We start from the raw sequence: 18,990 nt of genomic DNA, 5'->3' as shown, positions 1-18,990 counted from the left end.
GCCCCCAGACTCTGGACTAGCCTGCCAGAGAACCTGAGGGGGACCAAGAGGCATGAAGAGGCAGCCTTTAGTTACTATACCCCCAGACTCTGGAATACCCTGCCAGAGAACCTGAGGGGGACCAAGAGGCATGAAGAGGCAGCCTTTAGTTACTATGCCCCCAGCCTTTAGTTACTATGCCCCCAGACTCTGGAATAGTATAGTCTGCTAGAGAACCTGAGGGGGACCAAGAGGCATGGAGAGGCAGCCTTTAGTTACTATGCCCCCAGCCTTTAGTTACTATGCCCCCAGCCTTTAGTTACTATGCCCCCAGCCTTTAGTTACTATACCCCCAGCCTTTAGTTACTATGCCCCCAGACTCTGGAATAGTATAGTCTGCTAGAGAACCTGAGGGGGACCAAGAGGCATGGAGAGGCAGCCTTTAGTTACTATGCCCCCAGCCTTTAGTTACTATGCCCCCAGACTCTGGACTAGCCTGCCAGAGAACCTGAGGGGGACCAAGAGGCATGGAGAGGCAGCCTTTAGTTACTATGCCCCCAGACTCTGGACTAGCCTGCCAGAGAACCTGAGGGGGACCAAGAGGCATGGAGAGGCAGCCTTTAGTTACTATGCCCCCAGACTCTGGAATAGTATAGTCTGCTAGAGAACCTGAGGGGGACCAAGAGGCATGAAGAGGCAGCCTTTAGTTACTATACCCCCAGCCTTTAGTTACTATGCCCCCAGACTCTGGAATACCCTGCCAGAGAACCTGAGGGGGACCAAGAGGCATGGAGAGGCAGCCTTTAGTTACTATACCCCCAGACTCTGGAATAGTATAGTCTGCCAGAGAACCTGAGGGGGACCAAGAGGCATGGAGAGGCTTTAGTTACTATGCCCCCAGCCTTTAGTTACTATACCCCCAGACTCTGGAATAGTACAGTCTGCCAGAGAACCTGAGGGGAGCTGAAACTGTGGACATTTCTAAAATAGATTTTAAAATACATTTTTAGCTTTTCTTTTCCTCAGGGTGCTTTTTAGGTGTGCCGTTTTTATTGTTAATGTTTAGTTTTTTTATTTTATTCTCTTATGTTTGTTGTGTTGAAAATATTTCAGTTTTTTTCCCCATTATTTTTTACCTGTGAAGCCCATTGTGTTGCATTCCATGTCTGAAAGGTGCTGTATAAATATAGTTTGGTTTGATGTGATTTTAGGTAATGTTCCCTGTGAAGCACATTGTGTTGCATTCCATGTCTGAAAGGTGCTGTATAAATATAGTTTGGTTTGGTGTGATTTTAGGTAATGTTCCCTGTGAAGCCCATTGTGTTGCATTCCATGTCTGAAAGGTGCTGTATAAATATAGTTTGGTTTGGTGTGATTTTAGGTCATGTGACCGGGACAATGTATTTCCTCAATGGGAAGAGGTTCTCTAACTGCGTTAAATTCTTTCCTCACTGGGACCAACTGTGTGATTTATCCCCTGTGTGTGTAATTGTGCGTTTTCTTCCCCTGTGTGTTTCCTTTTATGTAATTTTAGGTCATGTGATCGTGAATATCTCTTTCCACACAGGGCACAATGGTAAAGCTTCTCCCCTGTGTGTGTCCTCTCATGCTCCTTCATGTTATCTAATGACCTAAAGAATTTTCCACAATGGGAACAGGGGTAAGGCTTCTCTCCAGAGTGTATTTTCTTATGTTTGTTCAGGTTCCCTAAATACAAAAAACACTTTCCACACTGGGAGCAACTATGTGGTTTTTCCCCTGTGTGTGTCAGCTCATGCGATTTTAGGTCATGTGATCGTAAGAAACTATTTCCACATTGAGAGCAATGGTAAGATTTCTCCCTTGTGTGTGTCCTCTGGTGCTTTTTTAGGTCCGATGATGTTGAAAATCTCTTTCCACAATTGGAGCAGTGGTAAGGCTTTTCTCCTGTATGTGTCCTCTCGTGTGTTTTAAGGTATAGTGACCTTGAAAATCTCTCTCCACACTGGGAGCAGTGGTAAGGCTTTTCTCCTGTGTGTTTCCTCTCATGCTCTTTTAGGTTCCCTAACTTGGTAAAATCCTTTCCACACAGGGCGCAATGGTAAGGTTTTTCCCCTGTGTGTGTCCTTTCATGCGCTTTCAGGTTATCGGAAGACCTAAAATTCTTTCCACAATGGGAACAGGGGTAAGGCTTCTCTCCAGAGTGTACTCTCTTATGTTTGTTCAGGTTCCCTATATGGGAAAAACTCTTTCCACACTGGGAGCATTCGTAAGGCTTTTCTCCTGTGTGTTTCCTCTCATGCTCTTTTAGGTTCCTTAACTTGGTAAAATCCTTTCCACAAAGGGAGCAATGGTAAGGTTTTTCCCCTGTGTGTGTCCTCTCATGCGCTTTCAGGTTATCTGAAGACCTAAAATTCTTTCCACAATGGGAACAGGGGTAAGGCTTCTCTCCAGAGTGTATTCGCTTATGTTTGTTCAGGTTCCCTAAATGGGAAAAAAGCTTTCCACACTGGGAACAATTGTGTGGTTTTTCCCCTGTGTGTGTCCTCTCATGTGATTTTAGGTCATGTGCTCGTGAGAATCTATTTCCACACTGGGAGCATTGGAAGGGCTTTTCTCCAGTGTGTTTCCTTTCATGCTCTTTCAGCTTCCATAACCACTTAAAACTCATATTACACTGGGAGCAGTGGTGTCGTCTCGCTGGCTTGGGCGTCTCAGGGTCTGGTTCCCCTGAAGGACTCTTTCTGCTGTCAGATGGAGAGTCTGGTCTCTCTCCTGCCAAAGACAAACAAAGTATTTAGTTAAACAGAGAGACCTGAATGAAAACTCCATTATAAAACTGTTTTCCTATGAGGTTTAATCCAGACTAGAGCCCTCATTATGAAACACAACATTTGGGATCCTGAATGCTGATTGGTTGATAGCTGTTAGTTATTCACGTTAATCCCGGGCAATGGCTGTTAACAGTTCCATTTGAATTATTTCTACACATCCACTGTCCCACAGCCCTGCCAGGCCATTCACAAACTATTATCCACTAGAAAGACTCATTGAGACATTATCGCCCCATGCTTACAGCCTAGCATTTGGTTTGCCAAATAGCAAGATTTTTTACCAATCCCCTCTTTTGCCTCTCCAACCGTTACACATTTTGTTTGCAAAATAAAATATCCGTATTGAACATATTTTGGCGACTCGTTATTAAACAGCAATGTACGGAACATGTTCATATATTTACGCGTAATCTCCTAAAATTACTATAACGACACCTAGTGGCTAATTGTTGGTTTGCTACTAGAATGGTACATAAGGGGTTAAGGTGGGGCTAGAATGGTACATAAGGGGTTAAGATGGGGCTAGAATGGTACATAAGGGGTTAAGATGGGGATGGAATGGTACATACGGGGTTAAGGTGGGGCTAGAATGGTACATAAGGGGTTAAGATGGGGCTAGAATGGTACATACGGGGTTAAGATGGGGATGGAATGGTACATAAGGGGTTAAGATGGGGCTAGAATGGTACATAAGGGGCTAAGTTAGAATGGGGCTAGAATGGTACATAAGTGGTTACCATCAATAACAACTGGGACCTATTTTACCATCAATATCAACTACAACCTGTTCTACCACCAATATCAATTAGAACCTGTTTTACCATCAATATCAATTACAACCTGTTTTATATCAATTACAACCTGTTTTATATCAATATCAATTACAACCTGTTTTATATCAATTACAACCTGTTTTATATCAATTACAACCTGTTCTACCACCAATATCAATTACAACCTGTTTTATATCAATTACAACCTGTTTTATATCAATTACAACCTGTTCTACCACCAATATCAATTACAACCTGTTTTATATCAATTACAACCTGTTTTATATCAATTACAACCTGTTTTATATCAATTACAACCTGTTCTACCACCAATATCAATTACAACCTGTTCTACCACCAATATCAATTACAACCTGTTCTACCACCAATATCAATTACAACCTGTTCTACCACCAATATCAATTACAACCTGTTCTACCACCAATATCAATTACAACCTGTTCTACCACCAATATCAATTACAACCTGTTCTACCACCAACATCAATTACAACCTGTTCTACCACCAATATCAATTACAACCTGTTTTATATCAATTACAACCTGTTTTATATCAATTACAACCTGTTTTATATCAATTACAACCTGTTTTACCACCAATATCAATTACAACCTGTTTTATATCAATTACAACCTGTTCTACCACCAATATCAATTACAACCTGTTCTACCACCAATATCAATTACAACCTGTTTTATATCAATTACAACCTGCTCTACCACCAATATCAATTACAACCTGTTCTACCACCAATATCAATTACAACCTGTTCTACCACCAATATCAATTACAACCTGTTTTACCATCAATATCAATTACAACCTGTTCTACCATCAATATAAATTACAACCTGTTTTATATCAATATCAATTACAACCTGTTCTACCACCAATATCAATTACAACCTGTTTTATATCAATATAAATTACAACCTGTTCTACCACCAATATCAATTACAACCTGTTTTACCATCAATATCAATTACAACCTGTTCTACCATCAATATAAATTACAACCTGTTCTACCACCAATATCAATTACAACCTGTTTTATATCAATATAAATTACAACCTGTTTTACCACCAATATCAATTACAACCTGTTTTATATCAATTACAACCTGTTCTACCACCAATATCAATTACAACCTGTTTTATATCAATTACAACCTGTTTTATATCAATTACAACCTGTTTTATATCAATTACAACCTGTTCTACCACCAATATCAATTACAACCTGTTTTATATCAATTACAACCTGTTCTACCACCAACATCAATTACAACCTGTTTTACCACCAATATCAATTACAACCTGTTTTATATCAATTACAACCTGTTCTACCACCAACATCAATTACAACCTGTTTTATATCAATTACAACCTGTTCTACCACCAATATCAATTACAACCTGTTCTACCACCAATATCAATTACAACCTGTTCTACCACCAATATCAATTACAACCTGTTTTATATCAATTACAACCTGTTTTACCACCAATATCAATTACAACCTGTTTTATATCAATTACAACCTGTTCTACCACCAATATCAATTACAACCTGTTTTATATCAATTACAACCTGTTCTACCACCAACATCAATTACAACCTGTTTTATATCAATTACAACCTGTTCTACCACCAACATCAATTACAACCTGTTTTACCACCAATATCAATTACAACCTGTTTTATATCAATTACAACCTGTTCTACCACCAACATCAATTACAACCTGTTTTACCACCAATATCAATTACAACCTGTTTTATATCAATTACAACCTGTTCTACCACCAACATCAATTACAACCTGTTTTACCACCAATATCAATTACAACCTGTTTTATATCAATTACAACCTGTTCTACCACCAATATCAATTACAACCTGTTCTACCACCAATATCAATTACAACCTGTTTTATATCAATTACAACCTGTTCTACCACCAATATCAATTACAACCTGTTTTATATCAATAACAACCTGTTTTATATCAATTACAACCTGTTCTACCACCAATATCAATTACAACCTGTTTTATATCAATTACAACCTGTTTTATATCAATTACAACCTGTTTTACCATCAATATCAATTAGAACCTGTTCTACCACCAATATCAATTACAACCTGTTCTACCATCAATATCAATTAGAACCTGTTCTACCACCAATATCAATTACAACCTGTTTTACCATCAATATCAATTACAACCTGTTTTATATCAATATCAATTACAACCTGTTTTACCATCAATATCAATTAGAACCTGTTCTACCACCAATATCAATTACAACCTGTTTTACCATCAATATCAATTAGAACCTGTTCTACCACCAATATCAATTACAACCTGTTCTACCATCAATATCAATTAGAACCTGTTCTACCACCAATATCAATTACAACCTGTTCTACCACCAATATCAATTACAACCTGTTCTACCACCAATATCAATTACAACCTGTTCTACCACCAATATCAATTACAACCTGTTCTACCACCAACATCAATTACAACCTGTTCTACCACCAATATCAATTACAACCTGTTCTACCACCAATATCAATTACAACCTGTTTTACCACCAACATCAATTACAACCTGTTCTACCACCAATATCAATTACAACCTGTTCTACCACCAATATCAATTACAACCTGTTCTACCACCAATATCAATTACAACCTGTTTTATATCAATTACAACCTGTTCTACCACCAACATCAATTACAACCTGTTCTACCACCAATATCAATTACAACCTGTTTTATATCAATTACAACCTGTTTTATATCAATTACAACCTGTTCTACCACCAATATCAATTACAACCTGTTTTACCACCAATATCAATTACAACCTGTTTTACCACCAATATCAATTACAACCTGTTCTACCACCAACATCAATTACAACCTGTTCTACCACCAATATCAATTACAACCTGTTTTATATCAATTACAACCTGTTCTACCACCAACATCAATTACAACCTGTTTTACCACCAATATCAATTACAACCTGTTCTACCACCAACATCAATTACAACCTGTTCTACCACCAATATCAATTACAACCTGTTTTATATCAATTACAACCTGTTTTATATCAATTACAACCTGTTCTACCACCAATATCAATTACAACCTGTTTTACCACCAATATCAATTACAACCTGTTCTACCACCAATATCAATTACAACCTGTTTTACCACCAATATCAATTACAACCTGTTCTACCACCAATATCAATTACAACCTGTTCTACCACCAATATCAATTACAACCTGTTCTACCACCAATATCAATTACAACCTGTTTTACCACCAATATCAATTACAACCTGTTTTATATCAATTACAACCTGTTTTATATCAATTACAACCTGTTCTACCACCAATATCAATTACAGCCTGTTTTATATCAATTACAACCTGTTCTACCACCAATATCAATTACAACCTGTTTTATATCAATTACAACCTGTTTTATATCAATTACAACCTGTTCTACCACCAATATCAATTACAGCCTGTTTTATATCAATTACAACCTGTTCTACCACCAACATCAATTACAACCTGTTCTACCACCAATATCAATTACAGCCTGTTTTATATCAATTACAACCTGTTCTACCACCAATATCAATTACAACCTGTTCTACCACCAATATCAATTACAACCTGTTCTACCACCAATATCAATTACAACCTGTTCTACCACCAATATCAATTACAACCTGTTTTACCACCAATATCAATTACAACCTGTTCTACCACCAATATCAATTACAACCTGTTCTACCACCAATATCAATTACAACCTGTTCTACCACCAATATCAATTACAACCTGTTTTACCACCAATATCAATTACAACCTGTTCTACCACCAACATCAATTACAACCTGTTTTATATCAATTACAACCTGTTTTATATCAATTACAACCTGTTCTACCACCAATATCAATTACAACCTGTTTTATATCAATTACAACCTGTTTTATATCAATTACAACCTGTTCTACCACCAATATCAATTACAGCCTGTTTTATATCAATTACAACCTGTTCTACCACCAACATCAATTACAACCTGTTCTACCACCAACATCAATTACAACCTGTTCTACCACCAACATCAATTACAACCTGTTCTACCACCAATATCAATTACAACCTGTTTTACCACCAATATCAATTACAACCTGTTTTATATCAATATCAATTACAACCTGTTTTATATCAATTACAACCTGTTTTATATCAATATCAATTACAACCTGTTTTATATCAATATCAATTACAACCTGTTTTACCACCAACATCAATTACAACCTGTTCTACCACCAATATCAATTACAACCTGTTTTACCACCAATATCAATTACAACCTGTTCTACCACCAATATCAATTACAACCTGTTCTACCATCAATATAAATTACAACCTGTTCTACCACCAATATCAATTACAACCTGTTTTATATCAATATCAATTACAACCTGTTTTACCATCAATATAAATTACAACCTGTTTTACCATCAATATCAATTACAACCTGTTTTATATCAATTACAACCTGTTTTATATCAATTACAACCTGTTTTATATCAATTACAACCTGTTCTACCACCAATATCAATTACAACCTGTTTTATATCAATTACAACCTGTTCTACCACCAATATCAATTACAACCTGTTTTATATCAATTACAACCTGTTTTATATCAATTACAACCTGTTCTACCACCAATATCAATTACAACCTGTTCTACCACCAACATCAATTACAACCTGTTTTATATCAATTACAACCTGTTCTACCACCAATATCAATTACAACCTGTTCTACCACCAATATCAATTACAACCTGTTCTACCACCAATATCAATTACAACCTGTTTTATATCAATTACAACCTGTTCTACCACCAACATCAATTACAACCTGTTTTATATCAATTACAACCTGTTCTACCACCAACATCAATTACAACCTGTTTTACCACCAATATCAATTACAACCTGTTTTATATCAATTACAACCTGTTCTACCACCAACATCAATTACAACCTGTTTTACCACCAATATCAATTACAACCTGTTTTATATCAATTACAACCTGTTCTACCACCAATATCAATTACAACCTGTTCTACCACCAATATCAATTACAACCTGTTTTATATCAATTACAACCTGTTCTACCACCAATATCAATTACAACCTGTTCTACCACCAATATCAATTACAACCTGTTCTACCACCAACATCAATTACAACCTGTTTTATATCAATTACAACCTGTTCTACCACCAACATCAATTACAACCTGTTTTACCACCAATATCAATTACAACCTGTTTTATATCAATTACAACCTGTTCTACCACCAATATCAATTACAACCTGTTTTACCACCAATATCAATTACAACCTGTTCTACCACCAATATCAATTACAACCTGTTTTACCACCAATATCAATTACAACCTGTTCTACCACCAACATCAATTACAACCTGTTTTATATCAATTACAACCTGTTCTACCACCAATATCAATTACAACCTGTTCTACCACCAATATCAATTACAACCTGTTTTACCACCAATATCAATTACAACCTGTTCTACCACCAACATCAATTACAACCTGTTTTATATCAATTACAACCTGTTCTACCACCAACATCAATTACAACCTGTTTTACCACCAATATCAATTACAACCTGTTTTATATCAATTACAACCTGTTCTACCACCAACATCAATTACAACCTGTTCTACCACCAATATCAATTACAACCTGTTTTATATCAATTACAACCTGTTTTATATCAATTACAACCTGTTTTACCATCAATATCAATTAGAACCTGTTCTACCACCAATATCAATTACAACCTGTTCTACCATCAATATCAATTAGAACCTGTTCTACCACCAATATCAATTACAACCTGTTTTACCATCAATATCAATTACAACCTGTTTTATATCAATATCAATTACAACCTGTTTTACCATCAATATCAATTAGAACCTGTTCTACCACCAATATCAATTACAACCTGTTTTACCATCAATATCAATTAGAACCTGTTCTACCACCAATATCAATTACAACCTGTTCTACCATCAATATCAATTAGAACCTGTTCTACCACCAATATCAATTACAACCTGTTCTACCACCAATATCAATTACAACCTGTTCTACCACCAATATCAATTACAACCTGTTCTACCACCAATATCAATTACAACCTGTTCTACCACCAATATCAATTACAACCTGTTCTACCCCCAATATCAATTACAACCTGTTCTACCACCAATATCAATTACAACCTGTTCTACCACCAATATCAATTACAACCTGTTCTACCACCAATATCAATTACAACCTGTTTTACCACCAATATCAATTACAACCTGTTCTACCACCAACATCAATTACAACCTGTTCTACCACCAATATCAATTACAACCTGTTCTACCACCAATATCAATTACAACCTGTTCTACCACCAATATCAATTACAACCTGTTTTACCACCAATATCAATTACAACCTGTTCTACCACCAACATCAATTACAACCTGTTCTACCACCAATATCAATTACAACCTGTTTTATATCAATTACAACCTGTTTTATATCAATTACAACCTGTTCTACCACCAATATCAATTACAACCTGTTTTACCACCAATATCAATTACAACCTGTTTTACCACCAATATCAATTACAACCTGTTCTACCACCAACATCAATTACAACCTGTTCTACCACCAATATCAATTACAACCTGTTTTATATCAATTACAACCTGTTCTACCACCAACATCAATTACAACCTGTTTTACCACCAATATCAATTACAACCTGTTCTACCACCAACATCAATTACAACCTGTTCTACCACCAATATCAATTACAACCTGTTTTATATCAATTACAACCTGTTTTATATCAATTACAACCTGTTCTACCACCAATATCAATTACAACCTGTTTTACCACCAATATCAATTACAACCTGTTCTACCACCAATATCAATTACAACCTGTTTTACCACCAATATCAATTACAACCTGTTCTACCACCAATATCAATTACAACCTGTTCTACCACCAATATCAATTACAACCTGTTCTACCACCAATATCAATTACAACCTGTTTTACCACCAATATCAATTACAACCTGTTTTATATCAATTACAACCTGTTTTATATCAATTACAACCTGTTTTATATCAATTACAACCTGTTTTATATCAATTACAACCTGTTCTACCACCAATATCAATTACAACCTGTTCTACCACCAATATCAATTACAGCCTGTTTTATATCAATTACAACCTGTTCTACCACCAACATCAATTACAACCTGTTCTACCACCAATATCAATTACAACCTGTTTTATATCAATTACAACCTGTTTTATATCAATTACAACCTGTTCTACCACCAATATCAATTACAGCCTGTTTTATATCAATTACAACCTGTTCTACCACCAACATCAATTACAACCTGTTCTACCACCAATATCAATTACAGCCTGTTTTATATCAATTACAACCTGTTCTACCACCAATATCAATTACAACCTGTTCTACCACCAATATCAATTACAACCTGTTCTACCACCAATATCAATTACAACCTGTTCTACCACCAATATCAATTACAACCTGTTCTACCACCAATATCAATTACAACCTGTTCTACCACCAATATCAATTACAACCTGTTTTACCACCAATATCAATTACAACCTGTTCTACCACCAATATCAATTACAACCTGTTTTATATCAATTACAACCTGTTTTATATCAATTACAACCTGTTCTACCACCAATATCAATTACAGCCTGTTTTATATCAATTACAACCTGTTCTACCACCAACATCAATTACAACCTGTTCTACCACCAACATCAATTACAACCTGTTCTACCACCAACATCAATTACAACCTGTTCTACCACCAATATCAATTACAACCTGTTTTACCACCAATATCAATTACAACCTGTTTTATATCAATATCAATTACAACCTGTTTTATATCAATTACAACCTGTTTTATATCAATATCAATTACAACCTGTTTTATATCAATTACAACCTGTTTTATATCAATATCAATTACAACCTGTTTTATATCAATATCAATTACAACCTGTTTTACCACCAACATCAATTACAACCTGTTCTACCACCAATATCAATTACAACCTGTTTTACCACCAATATCAATTACAACCTGTTCTACCATCAATATAAATTACAACCTGTTCTACCACCAATATCAATTACAACCTGTTTTATATCAATATAAATTACAACCTGTTTTACCATCAATATCAATTACAACCTGTTCTACCACCAATATCAATTACAACCTGTTCTACCACCAATATCAATTACAACCTGTTTTATATCAATTACAACCTGTTCTACCACCAATATCAATTACAACCTGTTTTATATCAATATAAATTACAACCTGTTTTACCATCAATATCAATTACAACCTGTTCTACCACCAACATCAATTACAACCTGTTTTATATCAATTACAACCTGTTCTACCACCAATATCAATTACAACCTGTTTTACCACCAATATCAATTACAACCTGTTCTACCATCAATATAAATTACAACCTGTTCTACCACCAATATCAATTACAACCTGTTTTATATCAATATAAATTACAACCTGTTTTACCATCAATATCAATTACAACCTGTTCTACCACCAACATCAATTACAACCTGTTTTATATCAATTACAACCTGTTCTACCACCAATATCAATTACAACCTGTTCTACCACCAATATCAATTACAACCTGTTCTACCACCAATATCAATTACAACCTGTTCTACCACCAATATCAATTACAACCTGTTCTACCACCAATATCAATTACAACCTGTTCTACCACCAATATCAATTACAACCTGTTCTACCACCAATATCAATTACAACCTGTTCTACCACCAATATCAATTACAACCTGTTCTACCACCAATATCAATTACAACCTGTTCTACCACCAATATCAATTACAACCTGTTCTACCACCAATATCAATTACAACCTGTTCTACCACCAATATCAATTACAACCTGTTCTACCACCAATATCAATTACAACCTGTTCTACCACCAATATCAATTACAACCTGTTCTACCACCAATATCAATTACAACCTGTTCTACCACCAATATCAATTACAACCTGTTCTACCACCAATATCAATTACAACCTGTTCTACCACCAATATCAATTACAACCTGTTCTACCACCAATATCAATTACAACCTGTTCTACCACCAATATCAATTACAACCTGTTCTACCACCAATATCAATTACAACCTGTTTTACCACCAATATCAATTACAACCTGTTCTACCACCAATATCAATTACAACCTGTTTTATATAAATTACAACCTGTTTTACCATCAATATCAACTGGGAACGGTCTGTTAACTATCAATATATATATTTTTTATTTAAATTTTTTATTTATCCTTTATTTTTTAAAGTCAGTTAAGAACAAATTCTGATTTACAATGACGGCCTAGGAACAGTGGGTTAACTGCCTTGTTCAGGGGCAGAACGACAGATTTTTACCTTGTCTGCTCGGGGATTTGATCTAGCAACCTTTCGGTTACTGGCCAACACTCTAACCACTAGGCTGACTGCCGCTCCTACAATATAAACTGGGACCAGTATGTGTTTACCATCATTACCAACCGGGACCGGTCTGTGTTTACCATCATTACCAACTGGGACCGGTCTGTGTTTACCATCATTATCAACTGGGACCGGTCTGTGTTACCATCATTATCAACTGGGACCGGTCTGTGTTTACCATCATTACCAACTGGGACCGGTCTGTGTTTACCATCATTATCAACTGGGACCGGTCTGTGTTTACCATCATTATCAACTGGGACCGGTCTGTGTTTACCATCATTACCAACTGGGACCGGTCTGTGTTACCATCATTACCAACTGGGACCGGTCTGTGTTTACCATCATTATCAACTGGGACCGGTCTGTGTTTACCATCATTATCAACTGGGACCGGTCTGTGTTTACCATCATTATCAACTGGGACCGGTCTGTGTTTACCATCATTATCAACTGGGACCGGTCTGTGTTTACCATCATTACCAACTGGGACCGGTCTGTGTTTACCATCATTACCAACTGGGACCGGTCTGTGTTTACCATCATTATCAACTGGGACCGGTCTGTGTTTACCATCATTACCAACTGGGACCGGTCTGTGTTTACCATCATTACCAACTGGGACCGGTCTGTGTTTACCATCATTACCAACTGGGACTGGTCTGTGTTACCATCATTACCAACTGGGACCGGTCTGTGTTTACCATCATTACCAACTGGGACCGGTCTGTGTTACCATCATTATCAACTGGGACCGGTCTGTGTTTACCATCATTACCAACTGGGACCGGTCTGTGTTTACCAGGATACATTGCTTTCTTTACCATCCAACAACAAAATGACTGCGAGACAAACTACCCTTTAAGTATAATGTGATTTTGTTCAACCAATAAAATATATCTGAGACATTTTCTTGGACACAGGTGACGGGTTGAAACGTCCTTGTGAAGGTCTAAAGGAAGGGGCTAATTAGAATATTGGGACGTTGTTTGAAGCCACTACTTGTGAAGGTCTAAAGGAGGGGGGCTAATTAGAATATTGGGACGTTGTTTGAAGCCACTACTTGTGAAGGTCTAAAGGAGGGGGGCTAATTCGAATATTGGGACGTTGTTTGAAGCCACTACTTGTGAAGGTCTAAACGAAGGGGGCTAATTAGAATATTGGGACGTTGTTTGAAGCCACTACTTGTGAAGGTCTAAACGAAGGGGCTAATTAGAATACTGGGACGTTGTTTGAAGCCACTACTTGTGAAGGTCTAAAGGAGGGGGGCTAATTAGAATATTGGGACGCTGTTTGAAGCCACTACATGTGAAGGTCTAAACGAAGGGGCTAATTAGAATATTGGGACGTTGTTTGAAGCCACTACTTGTGAAGGTCTAAAGGAGGGGGGCTAATTAGAATATTGGGACGTTGTTGGAAGCCACTACATGTGAAGGTCTAAACGAAGGGGCTAATTAGAATATTGGGACGTTGTTGGAAGCCACTACTTGTGAAGGTCTAAAGGAGGGGGGCTAATTAGAATATTGGGACGTTGTTTGAAGCCACTACAGCAACAACGTTGACATTTTGAAACGTGATCTCTGCCCTGCCATAGGGAATGGACGTGACCGGATGAGACAAACTTTTCTAAACCAGCCTGGTGAAATCAAGCATCTTGCAGGATTATGAATTTATTATTATATTATACAAAGAATATCAATAGAAAAAAAGTCTAAAACAATACATCTAGTTTGTTTAGTTTCATTCCAACTGCAGAGGTTGATGTGACTATTAGCTCTAGTTGGCTAGCTAGCAAAGGAGAAGAATGTTCGACAGCCTTTTATGTTTAGAATGAACAACCAGTGTGATTGGCCAGAAACAATAGAATGAACAACCAGTGTGATTGGCCAGAAACAATAGAATGAACAACCAGTATGATTGGCCAGAAACAATATAATGAACAACCAGTGTGATTGGCTAGAAACTATAGAATGAACAACCAGTGTGATTGGCTAGAAACTATAGAATGAACAACCAGTGTGATTGGCTAGAAACTATAGAATGAACAACCAGTGTGATTGGCTAGAAACAATAGAATGAACAGCCAGTTTTTTTGTTTCTTAACCTCAGAAATAGAACTAACGACTGGTTAGAGACATTTTGATATCAGAAAGAACATTTTAGTAGATCTTTCGGTTGTTGTTATTGAATAGAATATTGAATAGAATGTATTTGAAGTATATAGAATTAATATATAACTGCTTATTGTGTATAAAATTGAATGGAAACAGAATATCCCTTTATTTGTCATGAGTGACTTCAAGCTTTTTATGATTTATATTGTCATATAGCAATAACTCCCACCTGGCAGGTCTAAGGCCATAAAGATTTATATTGTCATATAGCAATAACTCCCACCTGGCAGGTCTAAGGCCATAATGATTTATATTGTCATATAGCAATAACTCCCACCTGGCAGGTCTAAGGCCATAATGATTTATATTGTCATATAGCAATAACTCCCACCTAGCAGGTCTAAGTACATAATGATTTATATTGTCATATAGCAATAACCCCCACCTAGAAGGTCTAAGTACATAATGATTTATATTGTCATATAGCAATAACTCCCACCTAGCAGGTCTAAGTACATAATGATTTATATTGTCATATAGCAATAACCCCCACCTAGAAGGTCTAAGTATATAAAATGGACTGGACAGCCTCTTTCCACATGTTACCAACCCAACAGATGTGTCTTGGACAGCCTCTTTCCACATGCTACCAACCCAATAGATGTGTCTTGGACAGCCTCTTTCCACACTCTACCAACCCAACAGATGTGTCTTGGACAGCCTCTTTCCATATGTTACCAACCCAACAGATGTGTCTTGGACAGCCTCTTTCCACACTCTACCAACCCAACAGATGTGTCTTGGACAGCCTCTTTCCATATGTTACCAACCCAACAGATGTGTCTTGGACAGCCTCTTTCCACACTCTACCAACCCAATAGATGTGTCTTGGACAGCCTCTTTCCACACTCTACCAACCCAACAGATGTGTCTTGGACAGCCTCTTTCCATATGTTACCAACCCAACAGATGTGTCTTGGACAGCCTCTTTCCACACTCTACCAACCCAATAGATGTGTCTTGGACAGCCTCTTTCCACACTCTACCAGTGGAGGCTCCTCAGGGGTCAGTAGGGGACTAAAAGTAGTCCTCGTGCATAGAGTTGTATGGTTTGCTAAGCTTTGAAATCAATGGTTTCTGAAAGATTGATCCACGGGTGGGTCAAAGTACTATTAAGGATTTTAAATAACCTCTGTGGTAAAAAAAAATGTTTTATATACATTTCATCCAGATCAAAATGATCCTTCATTGTCTTGATTCTGTCCTCTTCATCATTTGAAGTCAGACATGAGTTGATTTTTGCTTTAATGTGATGTCAAGCAAAGACACTGAGCAAAGACACTGAGCAAAGACACTGAACAAAGACACTGAGCAAAGACACTGAGCAAAGACACTGAACAAAGACACTGAGCAAAGACACTGAGCAAAGACACTGAGCAAAGACACTGAGCAAAGACACTGAGCAAAGACACTGAACAAAGACACTGAGCAAAGACACTGAGCAAAGACACTGAGCAAAGACACTGAGCAAAGACACTACACAAAGACACTGAGCAAAGACACTGAGCAAAGACACTGAGCAAAGACACTGAGCAAAGACACTGAGCAAAGACACTACGCAAAGACACTGAGCAAAGACACTGAGCAAAGACACTGAGCAAAGACACTGAGCAAAGACACTGAGCAAAGACACTACACAAAGACACTGAGCAAAGACACTGAGCAAAGACACTGAGCAAAGACACTGAGCAAAGACACTACACAAAGACACTGAGCAAAGACACTGAGCAAAGACACTGAGCAAAGACACTGAGCAAAGAGATATTCACATGTTAACAAATGTTGTGAAAAATATAACAGGAAGCATTTGATCCGTGAACGTTTTGTTGGCCGTCCCCCGTCTCTTTGTAGCTTTAGCGATTCCTACAGTACAGAACTATTAAAGTGTAGAACTTCAGTAGAATGCCCCTTTAAAACCACACATCGGTTCAACAACTGCAGAGTTTGTACCCCAGTGTTTAAGATATTACTCACTGTTGTTAGTCAGATCTCCTGTCTCCTCTTCTTCTTCCTCCTCCTCCTCCTCCAATGTGACAGTAATCTCCCCCACTTCCTTCATTCCAAAAATGTCTTCCTCTTCTTTCACTGTGACAGTCATCTCCCCCACCTCTTTCTCTTCTTCTTTCACGGTGACAGTCATCTCCCCATCCTCCCCTGCATCCTCATCTTCCTCTTCCTCTTTTACTGTAACATCCTCCTCCTCTTTCACTCTGAACGCGTTTTCATCTTCTGTCAATTTAACGTCTTTCTCTTCTTCTTTCACTGTAACAGCCTCAACCTCTGTTTCTGTTTTTACTGTGACATCCTCCTCTTCCTTCTCCTCTTTCACGACAATGTTCAGCCCCAGAGTTTCTTTCTCCGTCCAGCAGATCACCTCTTTAGAAGTGGGGGAGTCGTTTAGTGAGCTCATGGTTGGGATGTTAGCTAGATAGCTAGTTAGCATTAGTGACTAGACTAGCACTACTGCTAATTTACCCAGCCAGTTAGCTAACAACAACGTAAATATTATATTAAATTGGGTAACTAACTAGTAGATACGACAAGTGTGTTTAAAACACCGTGGCTAATATACACCGAACGCGTTTAAAGAGCTGAATGTTTTCGCTTATGATGGCTAAAAGCTATGGAGGTGGATAACTCGACGTTGTTGTTGAAGCGTCCCGTCCATTAGATTATACGTCACACTGGCAGCATTGCCTGAAAAAAGGCACATCGCCATCTGCTGGTTGGGAGGGTAACAGTCAAGGGAAATGTTTATTTTATTTTGAGACAGATAGTAGTAGATTTTTTAATTTATTTCATTATATAATAGAAAAGCATGTGTTGATAAGTGAATATCTCTAATGAGTGAGAATATAAAACATCCTACCGTACATCAAACAAACAGATAATATCCCAATAAGGCAGCTAGGTCAGTACTGAGTAGGTCCAAACTGCTCCTACACGGTGTTACAGTACTGAGTAGGTCCAAACTGCTCCTACACGGTGTAACAGTACTGAGTAGGTCCAAACTGCTCCTACACGGTGTAACAGTACTGAGTAGGTCCAAACTGCTCCTACACGGTGTAACAGTACTGAGTAGGTCCAAACTGCTCCTACACGGTGTTACAGTACTGAGTAGGTCCAAACTGCTCCTACACGGTGTAACAGTACTGAGTAGGTCCAAACTCCTCCTACACAGTGTAACAGTACGGAGTAGGTCCAAACTGCTCCTACACGGTGTAACAGTACTGAGTAGGTCCAAACTGCTCCTACACGGTGTAACAGTACTGAGTAGGTCCAAACTCCTCCTACACGGTGTAACAGTACTGAGTAGGTCCAAACTGCTCCTACACGGTGTAACAGTACTGAGTAGGTCCAAACTGCTCCTACACAGTGTAACAGTACTGAGTAGGTCCAAACTGCTCCTACACGGTGTAACAGTACTGAGTAGGTCCAAACTGCTCCTACACGGTGTAACAGTACTGAGT

The 18,990-nt window shown here is 37.5% G+C and overlaps 1 protein-coding gene across 1 annotated transcript; it reads right to left on the bottom strand.

The window, feature by feature from the left end:
• Positions 1–1,196: 1,196 nt before the first annotated feature.
• Positions 1,197–18,170, bottom strand: LOC110495085 (zinc finger protein 883-like). The gene is made up of 2 exons (XM_036947929.1): positions 17,495–18,170; positions 1,197–2,733 (listed from the first exon to the last, which is right to left on the bottom strand). Exons 1-2 carry the CDS (start codon positions 17,961–17,963, stop codon positions 1,415–1,417), a joined length of 1,788 nt encoding a protein of 595 aa, XP_036803824.1. The 5' UTR covers positions 17,964–18,170; the 3' UTR covers positions 1,197–1,414.
• Positions 18,171–18,990: the final 820 nt, after the last annotated feature.

The sequence above is a fragment of the Oncorhynchus mykiss genome, chromosome 17 (assembly GCF_013265735.2).
Source record: "Oncorhynchus mykiss isolate Arlee chromosome 17, USDA_OmykA_1.1, whole genome shotgun sequence".
In the NCBI taxonomy this organism is placed as follows: domain Eukaryota; kingdom Metazoa; phylum Chordata; class Actinopteri; order Salmoniformes; family Salmonidae; genus Oncorhynchus; species Oncorhynchus mykiss.
This window is presented reverse-complemented; position numbering and strand designations above follow the sequence as displayed.